This window comes from Bufo gargarizans, chromosome 6, assembly GCF_014858855.1.
Source record: "Bufo gargarizans isolate SCDJY-AF-19 chromosome 6, ASM1485885v1, whole genome shotgun sequence".
Classification (NCBI taxonomy): Eukaryota; Metazoa; Chordata; class Amphibia; order Anura; family Bufonidae; genus Bufo; species Bufo gargarizans.
In genome coordinates, this window is record NC_058085.1 from 34,373,240 (window position 1) to 34,396,680 (window position 23,441).

Sequence of the window (23,441 nt, forward strand, 5' to 3'; positions counted from 1 at the left end):
GGGGAAGTGTACAGTAGAGGTGTGTAGGGGGTGTAAATCTCACCTGGTTTCCAGTTTAGTTGGGTGAGGTAGCAGAAATCCAGAGATGTGTTTTGGTTCAGCAAGGCATAGCTTGTGGAGATGGTTTGTTTACGTTATATGGGCTGGATTTCTTTGGACTGGGAGACAGGTTGGTAGTGGTAGTGTCTCAGTCCACACTCACAGTCCAGTACAAGTATTCCCCTGGCCAGCTGCAATAATCACTGAGGGTAAAAGCAATCCTCAGTGTAAGTTTGTAGGAGGAGAGAAGGAAGCCTGCAGAGGCTCTGTGTGGTCCCAGCTAGGCCGGAGTTTGGAGAGTCCGGTGATGCCTGGAGAAGAGGGGCATCACGTGGACTGAGACCCTAATGGGTTGCATTGGTCGCAGGCTAAGTGAAGCTGAATACCACAGTGTGAACACTGAGCTAGAGGTGATTTAGGGAAAACCTCTGTATAGTGAGCGTCTAGCTGGGCACGGATTGTTTTGTGTTGATGAAACACATTGTGATGTGAAGCTGCGACTTCACCGTGCCAAGTGATGCCAGACTTGGAAGTTTGATGTGCTATGTGACCAATAAAACACCATTTGAGCTTGAAAACCCCCTGTTTGATGAGAAGTTTGTCATCTCCATCCCAGGCAGAGAGAGCAATACTTAGACATGCAGCAAATAACAAAAGATAAATTCAAACACAACTATACAAGTTTTAAAGCAAATATTTTTAATGATTAGAAAAAAGTTTTAATATTCAGTTAAATAAATGAATGTAAAATATTCTCTGCACATGGTGGATATACAGGTGAGTTATCTGGATTCTTTTTGCTTTTTGGATAAGAGACATTGATTGGTAATTACATACATTTCATAATCATCATTTATGAATCTTAACTGATTTCCCTTTCTCTTGTGTGACATGACTTTACTTTGACTGTACTTGATATTTTTCTTTAGTTTAACGAAATAAAATGGCTTCTACCTGGTGTGAGTTCTTTGATGTTTAGAAAGATGTGATTTGTAGGTAAACATTTCCCATATACGGAACATAAAAATGGCCTTTTATTGTGTACATTCTCTTGGTCTAACAAAATTTGATTTCCAGTTAAAACATTTCCTGCATTAAGAACATGAATATGGCCTCTCCCCTGTGTGAGTTCTTTGATGCGTAACAAGTGCTGACTTCTGGGTAAAACATTTCCTACATTCAGAACATGAATATGGCTTCTCTCCTGTGTGAATTATTTGATGTGTAACGAGATTTAATTTCCTGGTAAAACGTTTCCCACATTCTGAACATGAGAATGGCTTCTCCCCTGTGTGACTCCTCTGATGTCTAACAAAATCTGTTTTATAAGTAAAACATTTCCCACATTCTAAACATGAAAATGGCTTCTCCCCTGTGTGAGTTCTTTGATGTCTTACAAAATCTGATTTGCAAGTAAAACATTTCCCACATTCTAAACATGAAAATGGCTTCTCCCCTGTGTGAGTTCTTTGATGCGTAACAAGCGCTGACTTCTGGGTAAAACATTTCCTACATTCAGAACATGAATATGGCTTCTCCCCTGTGTGACTCCTCTGATGTCTAACAAAATCTGTTTTCCAAGTAAAACATTTCCCACATTCTAAACATGAAAATGGCTTCTCCCCTGTGTGAGTTCTTTGATGCGTAACAAGTGCTGACTTCTGGGTAAAACATTTCCTACATTCAGAACATGAATGTGGTTTCACCCCTGTGTGAATATGCCTATGTTTTAAAAGATTTGATCCGTTTGTAAAACATTTCCCACATTCTGAACATGAATATGGCTTCTCTCCTGTGTGAATTATCTGATGTGTAACGAGATGTAATTTCTTGTTAAAACATTTCCCACATTCTGAACATGAAAACGGTTTCTCCCCTGTGTGAATTTTCTGATGTGTAACCAACGTTTTCTTTAAAGTGAAACATTTCCCACATTCTGGGCATGGAAATGGCTTCTCCCCTGTGTGAATTTTCTGATGTCTAACAAGGTCTGATTTCTGGTTGAAATATTTATTACATTCTGTACAAGAAAATGCCTTCTGCTCTGCGTGTTTCATTACATCAGATGATGGATTTTTGCTGTAAATGTCAGAGGGTACATCTGTGATAATGGCATGTTTTTCATAGGTACCTTGTGTTACAACGTGATCATCTGCTTTAAAATGTGAAGACACCAGATGTTCTTCTGAGCTCCTGTTACAGTCATCTGTCAAAAAGAAAAAAACACTTTACAATTTTGAATAATATAACCTTATATTGTTATTATAAAATATTTTATAATATTTCTGTAGAAAATGTCCTTCGAATTTTCAAATCATGGAGCAAAATGTAATTGTCAACTGATATATTAATGGCAAAACAGATCATTAGCTATCAGTAGACCTCTGAGCAAGGACCAGTAGATCATTACTAGAGATGAGCGAATTTCCCCAAAAAATTTATTCGGCTGGTTTGCAGAATTTTTTTTAAATATTCGGTTCAATCCAAATTTATTTGCGGCAAATCACATTAGAAAACGGCTATTTCCTGGCTGCAGAGAGCCTTAATAGTGGTGTAAAACACTGTACCTTGCAGTAACACGCATAGGGAGTCTGCTGCGGTAGTGAAATAATACTGTTAGTCAGTATGACATGCAGATGACAGGCGTCGCTCTTTGAATCACTGCACACTTCACTTATTTGGGCAGTCACTGGGCCAAAACTGACCAAATAACTCAAGTATGAACTCAGACTTACAGGTCAAGAAGAAGCGCACTCCATTTACACCAGGGGTGGCCAACCTTACATACACAAAGAGCCCCCCAAAAAAAGTATGACTACCAGGAGACACAAGCTATACATTTACACACAAGTCACAAGATGCACCTAGGTTTTAACAAAGAAAAATAAGATAAAAAAAATATTTTTCATCCGATCTGAGGTCTGCTAAAAATATTTTTCATTAGCAGAGAAAAAAAGAACAAATATATTTTTCATCAGACCTCAGATCAGAATCCTAAATCATATCCCCAATCCTAATCTGACCTACAATAAGATCCCTAAACCTCATCAGACCTTCAAATCAGACCCCCAATGCTTGGATCAGACAACACAAATCAGACTCCCAGTGTCAGACCCTCAGCGCTCAGATCCCCCCAATGCTCAGATCTCCCCCCTTTTCAAATCTAAACCCCCTTGCTCAGACCTGACCAACCCATGCTCAAACAAGACCCCCCCATGATCAGATCTGCCCCCCATGCTCAGATCTTCCCACTCATGCTCAGATCAGATCCCCATTGCTCAGATCAGACCCCCATTGCCCAGATCAGGAACCCCCATCCCCATCCATTCTCAGATCAGAACCTCCCATGCTCAGTTCTATCATTTAAAAAAATCTCTTCCCTCTCCTGATTAGGCACTGGGCTCCTGCTCGGGCACCTGCTACTCTGCAGGTCTGACACGCTTTCCACTGTGACCTGATGAGCACAACGTCAGGTCATAGTGCGTGTCTTCACATACTACATTCTCACACTGTGTGCATCAGGATATAGTGGAGAGTGAGCTGGAGCTGCAAAGTAGTAACAATGCCTGATCAGGAAAACATATGAGCATGGGTTGGAGAGTGCTTCCTGGCGTCACAGCTAGAGCCTCACTTAAAGAAGCAAAGAGCCGCATGTGGCTCAAGAGCCACAGGGTGGCCACCCCTGATTTACACCGCCTTCAGCTGATCCCACATAGAGGTCTACAGAACCTGTTCTATTAAATGCTTATACAAGTAGAGCCACCCAAACAGAGTGGAGAGGGTGTCAGCAGTAAGTTTGTGTTGACGTCACTGATTATTTTGCCCTTCCTCTGATCCATCAGAACAACAACCCCCAAATAAAGGATCCTGTCTGTTGAGCATCTGCCTTCACTCGATCAACATTTGGTCAGTAATCCATCAGTATGGCTAATGCCCAAAAAAACAGGAGTGGATCCAAAACAGAGATGACACGTGAATAGATTCTTTGCATGCGTTCTGTGTTTTGTACCCACTTCTGCTTTTGGCTACCAAATCATAAGCCTATTCTGATGGAACCATACAGGCCTTACAGGTGCTAAACAGACAGGATCCGTTGTGCGTCTCTTTCTTTTCACAGATCAGAAGAAGGCTCAAATAAATGATAAAGTCAGTCAGGCCGAAAGGCAAAATAGTGGCCCAGTCATGAAGTGGGGAGGGTGGGAACAGCATGAGGAGACCACAGAGTGGCCCAATGACAATGTGTGGAGGTGGCGGCAGCATAAGGAGGCCACAGAGTGTCACAATGACAATGTGTGGAGGTGGCGGCAGCATCAGGAGGCCACAGAATGACCCGGTGATAGAGTGGGTGGTAATACAAGCATCAGCTGAAGATGTCCCCCAAGTGGCACTTCTATTTGTGTATGCCAACATCCTGTCATCTATGCATTTATTACAAGTAATTACACTGTGCATATGTATTTCTATTTAACGGTTATTGTTCATGTAATAAAGCTGGCTCCACATCAGGTGGCAGCAAGCATGGCAGAGCTACATTTACAGAGGATGGAACCCTTCTTTCTATTCTCTCTCCCTCTAAGGCTGGGTTCACACGGCGCGGGTGCAATGCGTTAGGTGAACGCATTGCACCCGCACTGAATCCGGACCCATTCATCTCTATGGGGCTGTGCACATGAGCGGTGATTTTCGCGCATCACTTGTGCTTTGCGTGAAAATCGCAGCATGCTTAATATTGTGCATTTTTCACGCAACGCAGGCCCCATAGAAGTGAATGGGGCTGCGTGAAAATCGCAAGCATCCAAAAGCAAGTGCGGATGAGGTGCAATTTTCACGCATGGTTGCTAGGAGATGATCAGGATGGGGACCCGATCATTATTATTTTCCCTTATAAGGGAAAATAATAGCATTCTTAATACAGAATGCTTAGTAAAATATGGATGGAGGGGTTAAAAAAATAAAATAAAATTAACTCACCTCATCCACTTGTTCGCGCAGCACGCCTTCTCTTCTTTCTTCAGGACCTGGGTAAAGGACCTTTGATGACATCACTGCGCTCATTACATGGTCCATCAAATGATCCATCACCATGGTGATGTAACGGACCATGTAACGGACCATGTGATGAGCGCAGTGACATCACCACAGGTCCTTTTCCTCCTGTCATCAAAGAAAAAGACAGAAGAGAAGCCGGGCTGCGTGAACAAGTGGTTGAGATCAGTTAAATAATTTTTTTATTTTTTTTAACCCCTCCATCCCTATTTTACTAAGCATTCTGTATTAAGAATGCTATTATTTTCACTTATGACAATGTTATAAAGGGAAAATAACAAAATCTACACAACACCTAACCCAAACCTGAACTTCTGTGAAGAAGTCCGGGTTTGGGTACCAAACATGCCGATTTTTCTCACGTGCGTGCAAAACGCATTTAAACGCTTTGCACCTGCGGAAAAAAATAAGTGCATTTTCCCGCAACGCACCCGCATGTTTTCGTGCAACGCCCGTGTGAACCCAGCCTAAGGAGCGGAAGGTTCTACTTAGAGTCAGTCTAGTGTACCCCCTGCTTGGGGAAGGAAGCAGGTCCATGTCCATGCTGGACGGGCCCTGGCTAAACCAGAAGAGCACCTTCAGCTCTGCTGGACATTGAGGCCACAGCTAAAAGCCTCAGTAGCCAGGAGGAGAACTCCCTGGATTAATCGAGTCAGACTAGAGGCGTTGCAGCATAAAGAAAGGAACCAAAGTTACCAAGTCAGCTTGTCAGTACAGCAGAGTTGAAAAAAAAACGACAGATGTAGCAGAGTTGAATTTGTTTGCATGCCAGAGTTAATGCCAAAACCTGCTGGGAATCAAGATAAACTCTGTAAACGGTTTGGAGAAACGTTTATGCAAAGTAAAGCTGCCATTAAACTTCATCACAAGGTCTGGACATGATTTATTTTTTTCTTCCCCTAATTCAACTACACCCTTTGTCTACTTCAGAGCCAATGCCTGGGGTTCCAGCGTATCCAGGTATTGGGCTGACAACCTGAGTTGCTCCAGTGTGGTCTCCACCACCAGGGGTTTTGGGGTAAGGGGGTCTTATGGCCACCTTCTCCCTTATGTTTTCACCTTGTTTAATATTTTTACTATCAATAAAGATTTTCGGTTTACAATATACGCGAGTAACTTTTCATTACTATTAGAGGTTATTGGTTCAGTCGGTGTAGGAGTTGTACTATCAGTGAAGCAGGCCATCAATATGCTGAAAAAACACAACTAACCCATCAGAGAGAGAGCAAAAACATAAGGCGTGGCCAAAACAACTGTTTGGAACATTCTTAAAAAGAAGGAGCTCAGCAACACCAAAAGACCCGGAAGACCACGGAAAACAACTGTGGTGGATGACCGAAGAATTATTTTCCTGGTTGAAGAAAACACCCTTCACAACAGTTGGCCAGATCAAGAACACTCTCCAGGAGGTAGGTGTATGTGTGTCAAAGTCAACAATCAAGAGAAGACTTCACCAGAGTGAATACAGAGGGTTCACCACAAGATCTAAACCATTGGTGAGCCTCAAAAACAGGAAGGCCAGATTAGAGTTTGCCAAACGACATCTAAAAAAGCCTTCACAGTTCTGGAACAACATCCTATGGATAGATGATACCAAGATCAACATGTACCAGAGTGATGGGAAGAGAAGAGTATGGAGAAGGAAAGGAACTGCTCATGATCCTAAGCATACCACCTCATCAGTGAAGCATGGTGGTGGTAGTGTCATGGCGTGGGCATGTATGGCTGCCAATGGAACTGGTTCTCTTGTATTTATTGATGATGTGACTGCTGACAAAAGCAGCAGGATGAATTCTGAAGTGTTTCGGCCAATATTATCTGCTCATATTAAGCCAAATGCTTCAGAACTCATTGGACGGCGCTTCACAGTGCAGATGGACAATAACCCAAAGCATACTGCAAAAGCAACCTAAGAGTTTAAGGGAAAGAAGTGGAATGTTATGCAATGGCCAAGTCAATCACCTGACCTGGATCCGATTGAGCATGCATTTCACTCGCTGAAGACAAAACTGAAGGGAAAATGCCACAAGAACAAGCAGGAACTGAAGACAGTTGCAGTAGAGGCCTGGCAGAGCATCACCAAGGATGAAGCCCAGCGTCTGGTGAGGTCTATGCGTTCTAGACTTCAGGCTGTAATTGACTGCAAAGGATTTGCAACCAAGTATTAAAAAGTGAAAGTTTGATTTAAGATTATTATTCTGTCCCATTACTTTTGGTCCTGATCCTTTTGCAGAAATGACTGCTTCAATGCGGCGTGGCATGGAGGCAATCAGCCTGTGGCACTGCTGAGGTGTTATGGAGGCCCAGGATGCTTCGATAGTGGCCTTAAGCTCATCCAGAGTGTTGGGTCTTGCGTCTCTCAGCTTTCTCTTCCCAATATCCCACAGATTCTCTATGGGGTTCAGGTCAGGAGAGTTGGCCGGCCAATTGAGCACAGTAATACCATGGTCAGTAAACCATTTACCAGTGGTGTTGGCACTGTGAGCAGGTGCCAGGTCGTGCTGAAAAATGAAATCTTCATCTCCATAAAGCTTTTCAGCAGATGGAAGCATGAAGTGCTCCAAAATCTCCTGATAGCTAGCTGCATTGACCCTGCCCTTGATAAAACACAGTGGACCAACACCAGCAGCTGACATGGCACCCCAGACCATCACTGACTGTGGGGACTTGACACTGGACTTCAGGCATTTTGGCATTTCCCTCTCCCCAGTCTTCCTCCAGACTCTGGCACCTTGATTTCCGAATGACATGCAAAATTTGCTTTCATCCGAAAAAAGTACTTTGGACCACTGAGCAACAGTTCAGTGCTGCTTCTCTGTAGCCCAGGTCAGGCGCTTCTGCCGCTGTTTCTGGTTCAAAAGTGGCTTGACCTGGGGAATGCGGCACCTGTAGCCCATTTCCTGCACACGCCTGTACATGGTGGCTCTGGATGTTTCTACTCCAGACTCAGTCCACTGCTTCCGCAGGTCCCCCAAGGTCTGGAATCGGTCCTTCTCCACAATCTTCCTCAGGGTCCGGTCACCTCTTCTCGTTGTGCAGCGTTTTCTGCCACACTTTTTCCTTCCCACAGACTTCCCACTGAGGTGCCTTGATACAGCACTCTGGGAACAGCCTATTCGTTCAGAAATTTCTTTCTGTGTCTTACCCTCTTGCTTGAGGGTGTCAATGATGGCCTTCTGGACAGCAGTCAGGTCGGCAGTCTGACCCATGATTGCGGTTTTGAGTAATGAACCAGGCTGGGAGTTTTTAAAAATCTTTTGCAGGTGTTTAGAGTTAATTAGTTGATTCAGATGATTAGGTTAATAGCTCGTTTAGAGAACCTTTTCATGACATGCTAATTTTTTTAGATAGGAATTTTGGGTTTTCATGAGCTGTATGCCAAAATCATCAATATTAAAACAAAAAAAGGCTTGAACTACTTCAGTTGTGTGTAATGAATCTAAAATATATGAAAGTCTAATGTTTATCAGTACATTACAGAAAATAATGAACTTTATCACAATATGCTAATTTTTTTAGAAGGACCTGTACACTGACCTTATGAATAATAATTGTGGCTGCCATCACTACTATGGGGGCACTGGGATATCTGAAAATGGGGCAAACAAAAGAATGCGCAATAGTATAATTCGCAAAACATGTTTGCCGTCCTCAGCTCCATGGTAGATCACCTAGATTGAGCTACAGCAAAAGAATATTCTATACAGAAAATATGTGACCATTAGGCAAACCGCCCATTGATTTAGTCAAACCAGGAATGGAGCCTACACAGAGATAAGGTATAATGGAAAGATTTTCACCACTTCTGTGTTGTTGACCTGCATGGGGTATTGGCCGACAGTCACTGCAGATCACCAAACACTGACATGTGAACTAGGCTTATTTTGAAGGAATTAATGGTTCCTTAGTTGAAAAATGGGCAAATAATTCTGAAGTACTTATAGCAGATGATAATGGAACAGACCTTGCTCACATAGGTATATTTTATATCCATATTCATGTCCATAATATAAATGATCAGCAAGTTTTATCATCTAAAATGCTAGAAAATTGAGCTTAAGAAAATGAGTAGAGTCTTCTCTGTTTTATTTAGTGGTTACTACTCACCTGGGCGGATATCTGTAGGAATGTCCTCTGTACTCTGCTCATCACCCCTCACATGTGTCTCTGTAACATATATAATGTTCAGATCTTCACCTGGATTCACAAGCTGTGAAAGAAATATTGTAAAAGTCATCAGATGGTTGAAGTCATGTTGAAGGTTTATATGACCAGAAAACATCAGTAATTAGAATGACGACCAAAACTGACATAACAGCAGGAGTCATCTGACCCAAATATCTGCAGGTCTCCTGTACAACTCCAACCTGTTTGTTCCAAACAGCAGTATCCATAGTCAGAAAATTGTGAGACGATCCAGACAACATGTAATCCTGCCATCTCCACCTTTCTCATTATACAAGAATAAAACTGTTACAGACAGTGGACGTAGATCAATTATGCCAACCAACTGGTTTGCCTTTGGGCTTGTCCTGAGGGACTTATCCTGGCAGTCCCCTGCTTTTCACCCTTTATTCCCTATACAGGGATCTGGCATTTGCTGCAGCCACCAAGCTGATATCTCTTGGAATGGTCCTGTTGTGGTTGGCTGCTGACCCATGGGGGTTAGAGACACAAGTGCAAAGCACAGAGAGATCTGGAAAATCTCATGGTCAATGGCAGGTGGAGGTCAGGGCAGGCAGAGTTTATGCTAATCTGATAATCAGTCCAAATGTCAGGGCAGGCTGAACAGGTAAACAGGCACGAGTCAGGACAGGCAGCAGAGATTCAGAATCCAGGAATCAGGCAGATGTCAGTACACAGACAGACAAACCGATTATAGCACCTTTGCAGGATCTACCAAGCTAGAGAAGCCTTGGGAAAGGTGCCTTAAGTATCCACAGGTTTTCAGCCATTGGCTGGTGAACAGTGGAGTACAGGTGCACTGGCTCTTTAAGAGCCATTTAAGAAGGCCTGGCAGCCAGATGTTGGCTGCAGCCTCTAATGAGGGACACAAAACTCCAACGGCCAGCCCGTTACTGAGTGGCAGGAAAGGATCATTGGGGCTTGGCCACCAGACAGTGGTAGAATAAGTGACGCAGTGCCCGTGTCCACCCCAGGTGGTGGGATGGCAGTGGACATGGAGCACCACCATAACAAAAACATGTTACATAAAACAAGACTGAAAGATCTTCACAGCCTTTCTACAGATCATAGAGAACATTTCATCAGACAGTATCTCCATCTACCTGATCATCCTGTGGGACATTGTGATGCTCTTCTGAACCATCCTGTGGAAGAAGAGGACTGGGACATCTCTCTGGTGTTTTTCTCTCTTCCTTAACTGTAGGAAAAACATCAAGTGACTGAATTCATTCCTTACATACAGATAATGAGTGGACGTTTGAATTTAGTCATGTCTATTACCTGGTGATGTGAGGGGCCGGTGATCCTCCATCATGACGTCCTTGTACAGATCTTTGTGTCCTTCTAAATACTCCCACTCCTCCATGGAAAAATAGATGGTGACATCCTGACACCTTATAGGAACCTGACAACACAATGATACAGTCATTAACCAGATCGCTTCATAGCGTTCCTGTATAATGTCCCAGCATTCCCAGCAGTGTCACCTCTCCAGTCAGCAGCTCAATCATCTTGTTGGTGAGTTCTAGGATCTTCTCTCTATTGATTTCCTCATGTATAAGGGGATGAGGTGGAGGCCCCATGATTGGGCTCAGGGTTCTTCCCAATCCTTCAGAGACAGGGACCTGACAACGCCCACTAGAGGTCTTCTTCACTACTGTGTAGTCCTGGTTATGGAGAGACGTAGTAATAAATATCAATCCATACATTTCTTGAGTCCCTCACCTCTCCGGTAATGTCCATCTGTTAGTAACATAGATAAGATGATGCAATGTGACATCATCAGAATCTCTCACCTCTCCAGTAAGCCGGAAGAGGATCTCTAGGGTGAGATTTATTATACTCTCCACCATCTTGTCTCTGTCCTTATCCATCCTTGACGGGTCAATCAGGAGAAGGATCTTATATAGAAGATCTCCACTGAGCAGATCCTATATTGTAGGAACCTGAATGAAAAGGAGATGAGACGATGTAAAATACTACAAAATCCCATGTAAAATACAATTACTGGAGATAATAAGAGGAGACATCAGCAGTGAATAGACCCCGATAGTGGTCAGTGTGTCTACATCTCAGGACTCCACAATAACGAGGTGTCGGTCCCATCTTTGAGGTGTTCATACATACTGACATTATCTATGTAACCAATGTTGTCACTGCTGCGATGTGAAGAAACTGAAGGGATCCATGGAAGCATCAGCACAGGAATGGAGAGGGATTTAATGGGGTTCTGCAGTTCTTTTTAACTGATGTTCTATCCTCTGCATAGATCATCAGCATCTGTTAGGCGGGGGTCCGACACCCGGGACCCCTGCCGATCATCTGTTTGAGAAGACAGCAGTGCTCTAGGAGTGCCGCTGGATTCTCAAACAGATGATCGGGGGGTCCCGGGTGTCGAACCCCCGCCGATGAGATGCTGATGATCTATCTAGAGGATCAATCATCAGTTAAAAAGAACTGCAGAACCTCTTTAACACACATTCAGCTCACACATATTTTGACTGCTGGGCAATCCAATCAATCACATAAACCACAGCCCACATTTCCTATATTGGGTGTGAATTCTGGAGTAATTTATACCAAAATCTGCTGCATTTAGGACACATTTTGGCAGATCTCATTATATTTATGAAAAATGGCATTGCGGAAAATGGGTGTGACCTCATGGTGAAGGTTTAAGAGGAGCACAAAAATTTTGGCACAAAGTAAACCAAAAGACAGGTGGTGTAAGGTTAGACAGGACAGTCAGCCAGGGCCACTTTCCGGACCGGGCCATTTTTCACCTTTCTGCCCAGGCCTTTTTTTTTATTTATTTTTTTAATGTGGTAATAACTTTAAAACGCTTTTACTTATCCAAGCCATTCTGAGATTGTTTACTCGTCACATATTGTACTTCATGACACTGGTAAAATTGTGTAAAAAAATGTAATTTCCCAATTTCAATTTCTCTACTTTTATAATACATAGTAATACCTCCAAATATAGTTATTACTTTACATTCCCCATATGTCTACTTCATGTTTAGATCCTTTTGAAAATGACATTTTATTTTTTGCGGACATTAGAAGGCTTAAAAGTTTAGAAGCAAATCTTTAAATTTTTAAGAACAATTACAAACCCCAATTTTTTCAGGACCAGTTCAGTTATGAAGTCACTTTCTGGGGCTTACATATTAGAAACCACCCATAAATCACCCCATTTTAGAAACTACACCCCTCAAGCTATTCAAAATGGATTTTACTAACTTTGTTAACCCTTTAGGTGCCCCACGAGAATTAAATGAAAATGGGAATGAAATTTCTAAATTTCAGTTTTTTTGCAGATTTTTAAATTTTAATCTATTTTTTCTGCAACACATGAAGGGTTAACAGCAAAAAAACAACAACTTTGGAACACACCCTGCATCTTTTTTGGGTCCTTCCCTTCCTTGCTGTCTGGGGAACTTGACCTGGAAAATGTTGCCCGGGTGCGATACGGGCACCATGACTTCCAGAAGTACTGGGACCCTCCCCGGCCTGGGTTTGAAAAATGAGGGCCTTGATAACCACCTCTTGGAACTGGAGGAAAGTTCCTGTGTGGCCTGCAGACTGAAGTAGCACGTATGCATTGTACATTGCCACCTGTACTATGTGTACGGTCAGCTTTTTGTACCACACTGTAGTTTTTTGTGTGGCACTGTAGGGTTTCTGAAGTTGATCTGAAAGATCCACCCCTCCCATGTGCCTGTTGTAGTCTAGGATACAAACTGGTTTGGGGGTAGTGGTACCTCGTACAGGGGCAGGGGAGCTGGCATTAGTGTGAATGTTGGTCATTACAAGGACGTCCGTCTTGTCCTTGTAATTAACCACCAGCATGTTATCATGGAGGAGAGCCCTGCTTTCACCCATTCTCAGTGGTTGCCCTACCAGGGATCTAGGGAGGCTGCTCTGATTTTTGCACACTGTGCCACAAGCCACAGTACCTGGCAGTTAGAGGCCTTAATAAGGATATGCTGGTATAATAGTTATCCACATAGAGGTGGTAACCTTTATCCAGCAGGGGGTGCAGTAAGTCCCTCACAATCTTACAACTAACTCCTAGGACAAGGGGGCATTCTGGGGGTCTATCCTGGAATCTTTCCCTTCATGAATGCAGAACTTGTAGGTGTACCCGGAGCTACTCTCACAAAGTTTGTAAATCTTTATTTGCTAGGCAGGTACTGGCGGAATCTAATCCTCCCTTTGAAGCGTAATAGGGATTAGTTTACACAGACATTTTTATCAGGGGTGTACACCTCAGCAAACTTGATGTTAATGTGGTCAATGACAGGCCTAACTTTGAACAAACGGTCAAATGTTGGGACGTTTTGGGGTGGGCACTGTGCATTGTTGTTATAGTGTAGGAATTTCCTAATTGACTCAAATCGCTTCCGGGTCATGGTGTTACTGTAAATTGGAGTCTGGTAGAAAATGTCCGAACTCCAATATTGTCTGACGTTTGGCTTCTTTACAACGCGCATATGCAGCACGAGTGACCAAAACTTCATCATCTCTGCTGCACCTACTGGGATTCAACCTAGGGGTCTAGCGTATGGTGAAGTAGGATTCTGGGAAATAAATTGCTGGGTGTATAAACTGGTTTGGGTCACCATCAAATTTATAAAATCTTCTGAGAAAAAGATTTGTGGGAAACTCTGTAATCCAAATTGACTGCATGGGCTTCACAGAAATTGATTTTTTCAGAATCTTTTTCTTAGAAGATTTGATGGTGACCCAAACAAATTTGGGGCTGATAATTGTCAGGGGGTGGGGTCCATAAGGGTTCACTCATGGGGGCTTTCTCCTCTGCTACCCTGGGGCGCCTTCTAGAGGGTCCCTCATCAGCAGATGATGATGATGAGGAGGGGGTAGAGGAATAGAGGAAAGTGGCATCCTCTTCTCCCTCACTGGTAGACTCCGTATCGGAGGCAAGCATGGCGTATGCCTCTTCAGTAGTAGAGTAGAGACTTATCCAAACAGACTTGGAGCTGCGATTGCTGCAAAAGGCGGCTCTACAAAGTACCGACTGTAGGGGGGTGAATAGTTCTGCACATTGATTTTTTCTGGTATTTTGTCCTATTTGTTGTTTACTTCACAATAAAAAAGAAATAAAAAAAACATCTTCATAGTTGTGGGCATGTTCTGTAAATTAAATGATGCAAAATCTCAAACAATCCATGTTAATGCCAGGCACCAAAATACAAAAAAAAAAAAGTCAAGGGGGTCAAAAATACTTTTGCAAGGCAGTGATAGAGACGGTGAACACTGGCTAAAAATGTAACTTATATCTGTATATATAGAACTCTATATATATATTTATATAAAGCCCTAACTACCAGTGCCAATTAGGCAGGTACGGACTGAACAGCACTTGGCGGTCATAGCTCGCACGCAGAAAAGGTGGTGCATAGCTGGAAAATGGTTAAAAAAAAATTAAGACCCCAAAAAAATGCACCGAACAAATGGCGTCCGTAAAAAATGTACAGGGGGACAGGGGCGTTGGAGGGGAGGGGGGACGGACAGGGACAAAGGGTGGTTTAGTGATCTAGAACAGCTGCAAATGAAAAAAAAAAAATTATGTGCAGCTATTCCAGGTGTTGTTGTTCTTTCTTTTCAGCAGGAAAGGGGTTAAATCGCTGTGGTGTGCACCACAAGTCCCAGCAAGCCACCAAGCAGCACAGAACCTCTCTGCATGCAGTCATCATCTAGAATGGCTGCATGCAGGGAAAATCTGCCTCTTCCTGTGCAGCTATAGCGCTACCATTGGGTGCAGTGTTGTTCCAGCCAAAAGCAGCGCTGGCAGGGGACCGATGCTGACTTGCTCAGCAACTGCCACCTCCTCCCGACCCTCCCCGATGCCTCTGACAGCTTCCTGTGCTGCGATGTAGAGCTGGAGGGAGGTTAGTTTAGCACTATGCTGCCCTTACCCGGCATGGCTGCCTGCTGGTAAGAGCAGTCATGGTGCCGCGGATCCCCCCCGATCCTTCCCCAAAGCCCCGCGGACCTTGCTCCGTACATGTACAGCCCTGGCTATTAAGGGGTTAAGTTTCTTCTGCGTACATCTCTTAAGCCCCTTTCATACTAGCGTATGCTGGGCGGAAATTATGCTCCGTGTGTGAGCGCGATTCCTCGTTCTGGACAATGGTTATTTCGTATAAGCGCATGTCACAGCATTATAAATCAGTATAATTCAGTAGATACAGGTCAGGCAGAGACACACAGCATTATAAATCAGTATAATTCAGTAGATACAGGTCAGGCAGAGACACACAGCATTATAAATCAGTATAATTCAGTAGATACGGGTCAGTCAGAGACACACAGTGCTATAAATCAGTATAATTCAGTAGATACAGGTCAGGCAGAGACACACAGCATTATAAATCAGTATAATTCAGTAGATACGGGTCAGTCAGAGACACACAGCATTATAAATCAGTATAATTCAGTAGATACAGGTCAGGCAGAGACACACAGCATTATAAATCAGTATAATTCAGTAGATACAGGTCAGTCAGAGACACACAGTGCTATAAATCTGTATAATTCAGTAGATACAGGTCAGGCAGAGACACACAGCATTATAAATCAGTATAATGCCGTGCGCTTCTAGGAAACGAGCAGTGTCCAGAATGGGAAATCACGCTGACAAATGGAGCGTGATTTCTGCAGAGGACACGCCCGTCTCTGAAAGGGGCCCTCGCTCTCTGGTTCTCAGCCCGGTACATCTGGAGGGAACCGACTGCTGCACTGAGAATGGACAGGACTGGAGTTTGGTGATCTCCATAAATGTCAGACAGACAATAGCAGAAGCCGAGGCTGGTGGAAAGACGGGGAAATCAGGGGAAATGTCTCATTAATGATAATTTTGGAGTTGACTGTCCTGGTCCCATTAGGGTGACCACATTTCCAAACTGCCATTCAGGGACACCCGCCCCGGCCCCCCCGCACCCATGTCCACTCCCCAAAAAATATGATTTTTGATACTTTTTTTTGCCTAATTTTCCGTTTTCAGTGGATGGCAGCGTGGTAAAGTTCTGATCACATGTGCGGTCCGCTCTGCTGGTCACAGGTTATACTAGGTGTGAACATAGCCTTATCCAGGAAAGGGGGATATTTTTTTCGCAAGTTTTTACTAGTTTGGGGAAAAGTTTGGTTTTCCCTTTCACTGCAGCCCAGTAATACAGAGCAGACAATATACTATAAAGTGTCTCCTGCTAGTAGTATATAATACAATCACTTCCATAAACCTCCACTCCACTTGTAATTGTAATCTATGGCTCATCCCTATACCCCTAATATCTATCACAACATGAATGGATAGTAGAGTGAAACGTGACCGGCATACATAAGAAGTTAAGAACGTATGTCATCATCATCCCGCCAGCCAGTTACCTCAGCACAGCTCACTGCTCACATCACTGCGCCGCCTACCCGCAGCTTCATCTCCTCTCAGACTCAGAGTCCTGACGTCATCAGCCGGCGACCTAGGCTAGTGGCGCCGTGAAGTGACGTCACGCTGGGAAGCGGATCACCTCACCGCCCAAAGGTTTCTGTCCGGGTAGGTGATGATTGGACAATGGACTGTAATGTGTGGTGGTCCTGGAGCCTCAGAGCAATTAGCAGAGGTCGGCGGCTGTGGCTCAGGTCATTCCGGGACACTAAATTGTCCCGGAATGAGGGTGACCGGGACCCGGGACAGACTCTCCAAATGCGGGACTGTCCCGGGCAATCTGGGACACGTGGTCACCCTAGGTCCCATGTCACCCTCCAAACTGCTCTTTATTCACCCGTCCTACAAGTCTGCACCTTCACCTGGCGCCATCTTGTCTCCTGTATAACAGACAGAGGTTCCAGTATGGCTTCTGTGCATCCGGCATCTTCCTGTCTCCTAATACCCCCTATTCTGAGTCCGGCAGCCTCGTCCCGGTCACTAGAAGCCGACTGTACGGGTCCTTATACAAGCCTTCTACCCAATCACTGAGAGCCAGAACCTGAATGCTACACCGGCCTCAGGGGAGCCCGTACATTCTAGACAGGACCCTGATAGAAACAGCTGGAAAGGCCAAGAGCCCCCCCAGCCCCCACTAACTATAGGACCTGGGGGGATTCAGCCCAATCCCAGCACTGACACTGGAAATAGAGGCAATCGCTGCCCGTCCCATTATAGTCACTGGGCTCCGGCAGAATGTTCCTCTAGTGTGAAACTAACGGAAGAGAAGTCACCGACCAAACACTGACTGTGTGACCGAGGCCTAATCCTGACAGACAGGAGGAAAGTGCACATACCTCCACTGGAGACCAGAGACTGGTGGGCTAAAGGACCTTTCATGATGTCATGGCCATGTGACCGTGTGTGGGAGGAGTCAGGGGTCACATGACCAGTTTCCCCAGGAGCCTGCTGTGCTGGTTGGGTTGCTCCCCGCAGCCCATACATTCTAGGCAGTTCAGCAGTGACGTGTCTAGAATGTGCCCAGTTCTGGGAGTCTCGCACTGCAGCCCATACAGTCTAGCGGCTTCAGAGCTGAAATCCCAGAACAGAGAGGGACACACCGCAGCTATTTGTATCTGCACTAGGCCACGCCTCTAACTCCGCCCATACCTATACACCTAATCCCACCCAGTCCCCTTAATGCTCCCACATAGTAATTATTCCCTCTTCATGCCACCGCACAGTCTTTATGCCCACATTGTGTCCTCACAGAATTATGCCCAGCTGTGCCCCCAGTAATATGCCCAGTTATGTGTCCCCAGTAATATGCCCAGCTGTGCCCCCAGTAATATGCCCACATTGTGTCTTCATAGAATTATGTCCAGTTATGTGCCCCCAGTAATATACCCAGTTATGTGCCTGAGTAATATGCCCACATTGTGCTCCGCAGTAATATGCCCACATTGTGCCCCCGGTAATATGCCCAGTTATGTGCCCCCAGTAATATGTCCACATTGTGCCCCTAGTAATATGCCCACATTGCTCCTCAGTAATGTGCCCACATTGTGCCCCCAGTAATGTGCCCACATTGTGCCCTCAGTAATGTGCCCACATTGCTCCTCAGCAATGTGCCCACATTGTGCCCACAGTAATATGCCCAGGTCCTGAGCCAGGGTCCTCCCCCTCGCAGCATCAGGGCTGGGCTCCAGACTGATCACGCAGACAGCAGTCCTTCTAGCAGAGCTGCCTGATTGGAGGAGATCCTGTTAGTGCTATTGACTGACAGGTTTTAGTCCAATAAGCACTCCTCGTCAGAGTACGGCTGTTTCCACATGATCTAATTTACATAACATTTTATGAAAATCAGATCATGTGGAAACTGCCTTACTCTGACCAGGAGTGCTGATTACACAAAACCTGTCAGTTCCCATGAATCAGCACTGATATGGAGCCCTCCTTCTCATTTAGGATGAATCGCAGGCAGCATGCATCCTACTGTGTACAGGGGCGGAGTTTATCGCAGAGAGCTCCTAAGCAAGGGAGCTCACTTGCTGGTTCGGGGCCCTCCGAGGATTTCCCCGGATCCCCGGTGGGCCAGTCCGAGCCTGCTAACGCCTGCTGGGAATCAAGACAAAGCCTGAAACAGTTGGAGAAACATTTATGGAAAGTAAAGTGCTTAGTGAACTTCATCACATGGTCAGTTTATTTCATCACCCCCTTAATCAACAATCCACCTGTCATTGCTTTGGAGCCAACGCCTAGGATCCAGCATATCCAGGTATGAGCACCGTGACACGTGCACCAACATTAAGGGACATTTAAGCCGCCCTACACCACTCTGGCATTCCTACACCTGGGTACCATCCACAGTATCACTAAATAGGGCCCTCTGCCCTTGTTGCTTCATTGTAACTGGCATCATGAAACAAGTACTTTTTCCTCTTAAAGGGCCCTGGGGGAGGCATCCGCTGCAATTTTGGCATCAAAAACCTCTTTGAAAAGGACTTTATTGAATTTGTTGTGGAGCGGCAGGTGTAGAACTGTGCGCGCCGCGTCCGAAGAGTTAATCAGCCATCTTTAATAGTGATGGCGCAGCTTCTTCTACCAGCCCAGAAGCGGGAAAGTAGAGGAATGCCCCTGTCTGAAGCGGGAAAATCCAGCCCTGTCCACAGGGGACAAGATTTTAGCAAAGAGAAGGGAAGTGGAAGCTCCTCCCCAAAGCCCTGCCTTCATTACCAGTCTGTTACAGCGCGAGAGAAGGCAAGGTTGCACATCCTCGGCAGTCAGACTGGGGCGGTATATGCTGGGGGGATGAATTGCCTGAAGAGAAAGATGCCCCACAAGAGGTGTGTGTATCACAATACCAGTGACCCTTTGCGACGATGCTGAGGGCCCTCCCTCTGCCGGATGGTGTGGTGTGGGCGGCTGAAGCTCCCCCTTCGCCGCCCAAGATGCATGGCACATGGTGCCCAAAGAGGTAACAGCCCGTGATGGCAATATATAGGATTACCGCAGAGTGATTGAGGACTGGGCAGTTAGGGTATGGGATCGACCCCAGCCCAGGGACCTGCTTTTAGGGAGGAGGATCGGAGCATTGTGAGGGGATCTGGCTTCATAAGAGAGGACAAGACCAGGCAGGAGCTTTTCGTCAAAAGACGCTCCGTGAAGCGCCCTTACCTACCTCAGGCCCATCACAGCCTCTATAAGGGAGATGTGGTGGAGTACACCCCCATGGAGTCCCTTCAGGGGCCATTTGCTGTAGCCATGACCCTCCAAGATAAGCCAATGGTACAAGTGTCATCACCGGAGTGGCGGTCAGATGACCCAGCTGCAACAGGACGGGAGCGGTCTGCAGGAATCGTCGGACGGTGTGCCGTGTTTTCGTTAGAGGCCTTATCCAGAGCCAGAGGTCCTCATCCCGAGACTATCTGCACCCCCAACATCCACCCAACATCTGGGATATATGTCTAGTACCTGCTTTGTATTCAGCCCTACAGTGGTAGCATACCAGCTGCCATGGACGTCAGAGACACTACTGAAGCAAGTCAACCCAGAGCTGTGTATAAGGCCGCCCAGCGAAGAAAATTACCTTCCAACCCAATCGCTTGATAATACAGTTGATATCCTCACTTCAAATATACTGAACAGAGTGAGGATATCAACTGTATTATCAAGCGACATTGGGGGATCCTGGGAGGATATCATAGCGAGATCCAAGAATTTAGATCTCCTCCTCTTTTTTCGTATTGTAGATCCAGAAACTTACGTGATCCACTTGTTAAAGCAGACATTGGCCCTAAGTCTAAATTTACACAAGCCTCCTTGACCACACATGGCAAGGGAAGCTTTCCCTGCCTTAGTTGCATTAATTGCAAATTTATGGGTAAAGGTAGAGCATTTGTCCATCCTACAACTGGAGTTTCTCACTCGATCCGTTTCCACCTTACATGTAACTCTATGTTTTGACCTGCCCGTGCAAGTTGTTATATGTGGGGGAAACGTCGACCGGTTTAAAGACACGGTTAAACAACCACAGATACACGATACGCAAAAAAAGACAGGACCTTCCAGGTCCTTAACATTTTACGGAGTGTAAACACTCAGAAAAAGATCTCAAATGTTGGGCTATTGATCATGTCCCCATGCCTAGACGTGGGGGCAATAGAGTATTGATGCTATAAAAGAAAGAGCTCTTCTGGATTTATACTCTGAATTGTCTGAAACCAAATAGGCTCAATATGGATTACAATCCGGGGGTGTATTCCTAGATTAGCAGTTTGCCCTACATTGTACGTGCATGTGACATACGGCATACTCCTGGATGTATATAGTGTTTTATGAACACCATTAAGCCATTTTATTATTCTTATTCTCTTTTCTTTATATCTTCACAGATAGGAATGGATGCTGAGAAATTGAGAAGTGGGACGTACCCTGTTTATGAACACTGTGTCCACATGCCTCTGTTTATTATACATCATTGATAGTATTTCTGCTAAATCCCCAAGCTGTGCCAATATGCATTTGTTCTACAGATCAGCCTCTGAATTTTATTGTGTGTTTATGATTAGGGGTGGATATTGGAGAGATTTGGTGGGCTTTGTGTAGGTGGCCGCAGTGAGTCCCGTCGCGGTCGCATTATGCCCATATGGGTTGAGGGTCTGTGTCTTTCACGGGTTGCAGCCTCTCCCCTGTCTCCAGTATATCCACGCCACAGAACGCGGAATATTCTCCGTGATGCGCTGCCCTGTCTATTATTTACATGGACATGCGCACACACACCATTAGGAGGCTTTTATCTATTGTAAAATGTCCGACAGTGGCCCAGCATTAGTGCGCATGCTCCTGTAACGGCACGTGGTGACATCATGCCGTGGGCTTGACGCAACTTGGCGCCTGTGCAGTGCTTAGATCCGAACGCCGGGTTTGGCGGCTATTGGCGTGCGCGACACAGAAGACCATATGGGGTATGTCACCACTCCCTCTCTGTATCATTGCATCACATCTCTCCTCCCACATTGTTAATGATGCACATATGAATTTGCTTATTGTCTATTGCACTTTATGGTATAATTTGTATGCCTCGTACTGTACACATCATGTAATGTTGTTGCAGGTTGTCCGCACATGAGCGGTGCACATTCTGCATGTATTCATGAATTGTTCACGCACTATTTGCACTTTATTTTTGTAGAAATTGTTGATTGATTTTATGGTGATGTAATGTCACGGAATGTGTACAGGTAACAAGGCAAAACAACATGCATAAATGACTCGCTGGATCCAACAGCTAAGGAACAAAAGGGAGACCCCTGTAGAAGACCTGGCACTTTCCCTGGCTGCTTAGCCTATGCATAGATCCGAATGGTGGAGGTATGCATATCCACGTACCTTGACTATACAACCCCTGAGCACCCTACAATAGTGAGGGGACACGACCACCGGCTCCCTACACCAGACACGGAGGGAGTCAGGGTCACCTGGGATCCAGCAAACAGAAAATAACAGATAACAGTATAACACTTAACTTTGTAGAGGAGAGGAGAACCAGATGGGCATGCACACATACTCCAGGAAGAAATATAAGCCGCCCAGAAAAGCCTTCTGGGGAAGAATTTAAAGGGAAGCAATTAGTCCAACACATGACAGCTGAGAGAGGCTAAGGAGAGGAGGAGCTGAATACCACAACACAGAAACTCAAAGAGGAGGTTCTGAAAGGCCTCTGTCAGAGCTTCTCAGCTGTCTGGTTGTGACATGTAATAGGGGTTGGACTATATATACCCCATGATGCACTGTGTTCATTGCTTGAGAAAGGCTCTTGTATGAGCTGAAACGTTGCCTTCCACATGGGTGAATAAACACCAATTGCTTTTTTATTTGGAGTGCTGTCTGCTTTTCGTCTCTCTCTCTATATATATATATATATATATATATATATACACACACTCACCTAAAGAATTATTAGGAACACCATACTAATACGGTGTTGGACCCCCTTTTGCCTTCAGAACTGCCTTAATTCTACGTGGCATTGATTCAACAAGGTGCTGCTAGCATTCTTTAGAAATGTTGGCCCATATTGATAGGATAGCATCTTGCAGTTGATGGAGATTTGAGGGATGGACATCCAGGGCACAAAGCTCCCGTTCCACCACATCCTAAAGATGCTCTATTGGGTTGAGATCAGGTGACTGTGGGGGCCATTTTAGTACAGTGAACTCATTGTCATGTTCAAGAAACCAATTTGAAAGGATTCGAGCTTTGTGACATGGTGCATTATCCTGCTGGAAGTAGCCATCAGAGGATGGGTACATGGTGGTCATGAAGGGATGGACATGGTCAGAAACAATGCTCAGGTAGCCCGTGGCATTTAAACGATGGCCAATTGGCACTAAGGGGCCTAAAGTGTGGCCAGAAAACATCCCCTACATCATTACTCCACCACCACCAGCCTGCACAGTGGTAACAAGGCATGATGGATACATGTTCTCATTCTGTTTACGCCAAATTCAGACTCTACCATTTGAATGTCTCAACAGAAATCGAGACTCATCACACCAGGCAACATTTTTCCAGTCTTCAACAGTCCAATTTTGGTGAGCTCGTGCAAATTGTAGCCTCTTTTTCCTATTTGTAGTGGAGATGAGTGGTACCCGGTGGGGTCTTCTGCTGTTTCCTTTCTTTCCCATTCTGACATTCAGTTTGGAGTTCAGGAGATTGTC

The 23,441-nt window shown here is 45.0% G+C and overlaps 2 protein-coding genes and 1 long non-coding RNA gene across 3 annotated transcripts in view; 1 reads left to right on the top strand and 2 right to left on the bottom strand.

Moving 5' to 3' along the window:
* Positions 1-23,441, top strand: part of LOC122941932 — a 275,413-nt gene that overhangs the window by 79,821 nt on the left and 172,151 nt on the right.
* Positions 718-9,468, bottom strand: LOC122939930 (oocyte zinc finger protein XlCOF6.1-like). The gene is made up of 2 exons (XM_044296155.1): positions 9,193-9,468; positions 718-2,245 (listed from the first exon to the last, which is right to left on the bottom strand). The coding sequence occupies exons 1-2, from the start codon at positions 9,365-9,367 to the stop codon at positions 1,134-1,136; spliced, it is 1,287 nt and encodes a 428-aa protein (XP_044152090.1). The 5' UTR covers positions 9,368-9,468; the 3' UTR covers positions 718-1,133.
* On the bottom strand, positions 11,066-17,836 carry LOC122939950. Its single transcript, XR_006390214.1, has 2 exons — positions 17,577-17,836; positions 11,066-11,216 (listed from the first exon to the last, which is right to left on the bottom strand). It is a non-coding gene; the product is annotated as an uncharacterized LOC122939950 (long non-coding RNA).

What these genes read in the sequence shown, in the direction of transcription:
- LOC122939930 (XM_044296155.1), bottom strand. Translation starts at nt 9,367, where the DNA reads ATGTTTTCTGGTCATATAAACCTTCAACATGACTTCAACCATCTGATG. An exon ending in TCCTACAGATATCCGCCCAG is followed by an intron (nt 2,246 to 9,192) that starts GTGAGTAGTAAC and finishes TCTTTTTGACAG; the next exon opens with ATGACTGTAACAGGAGCTCA.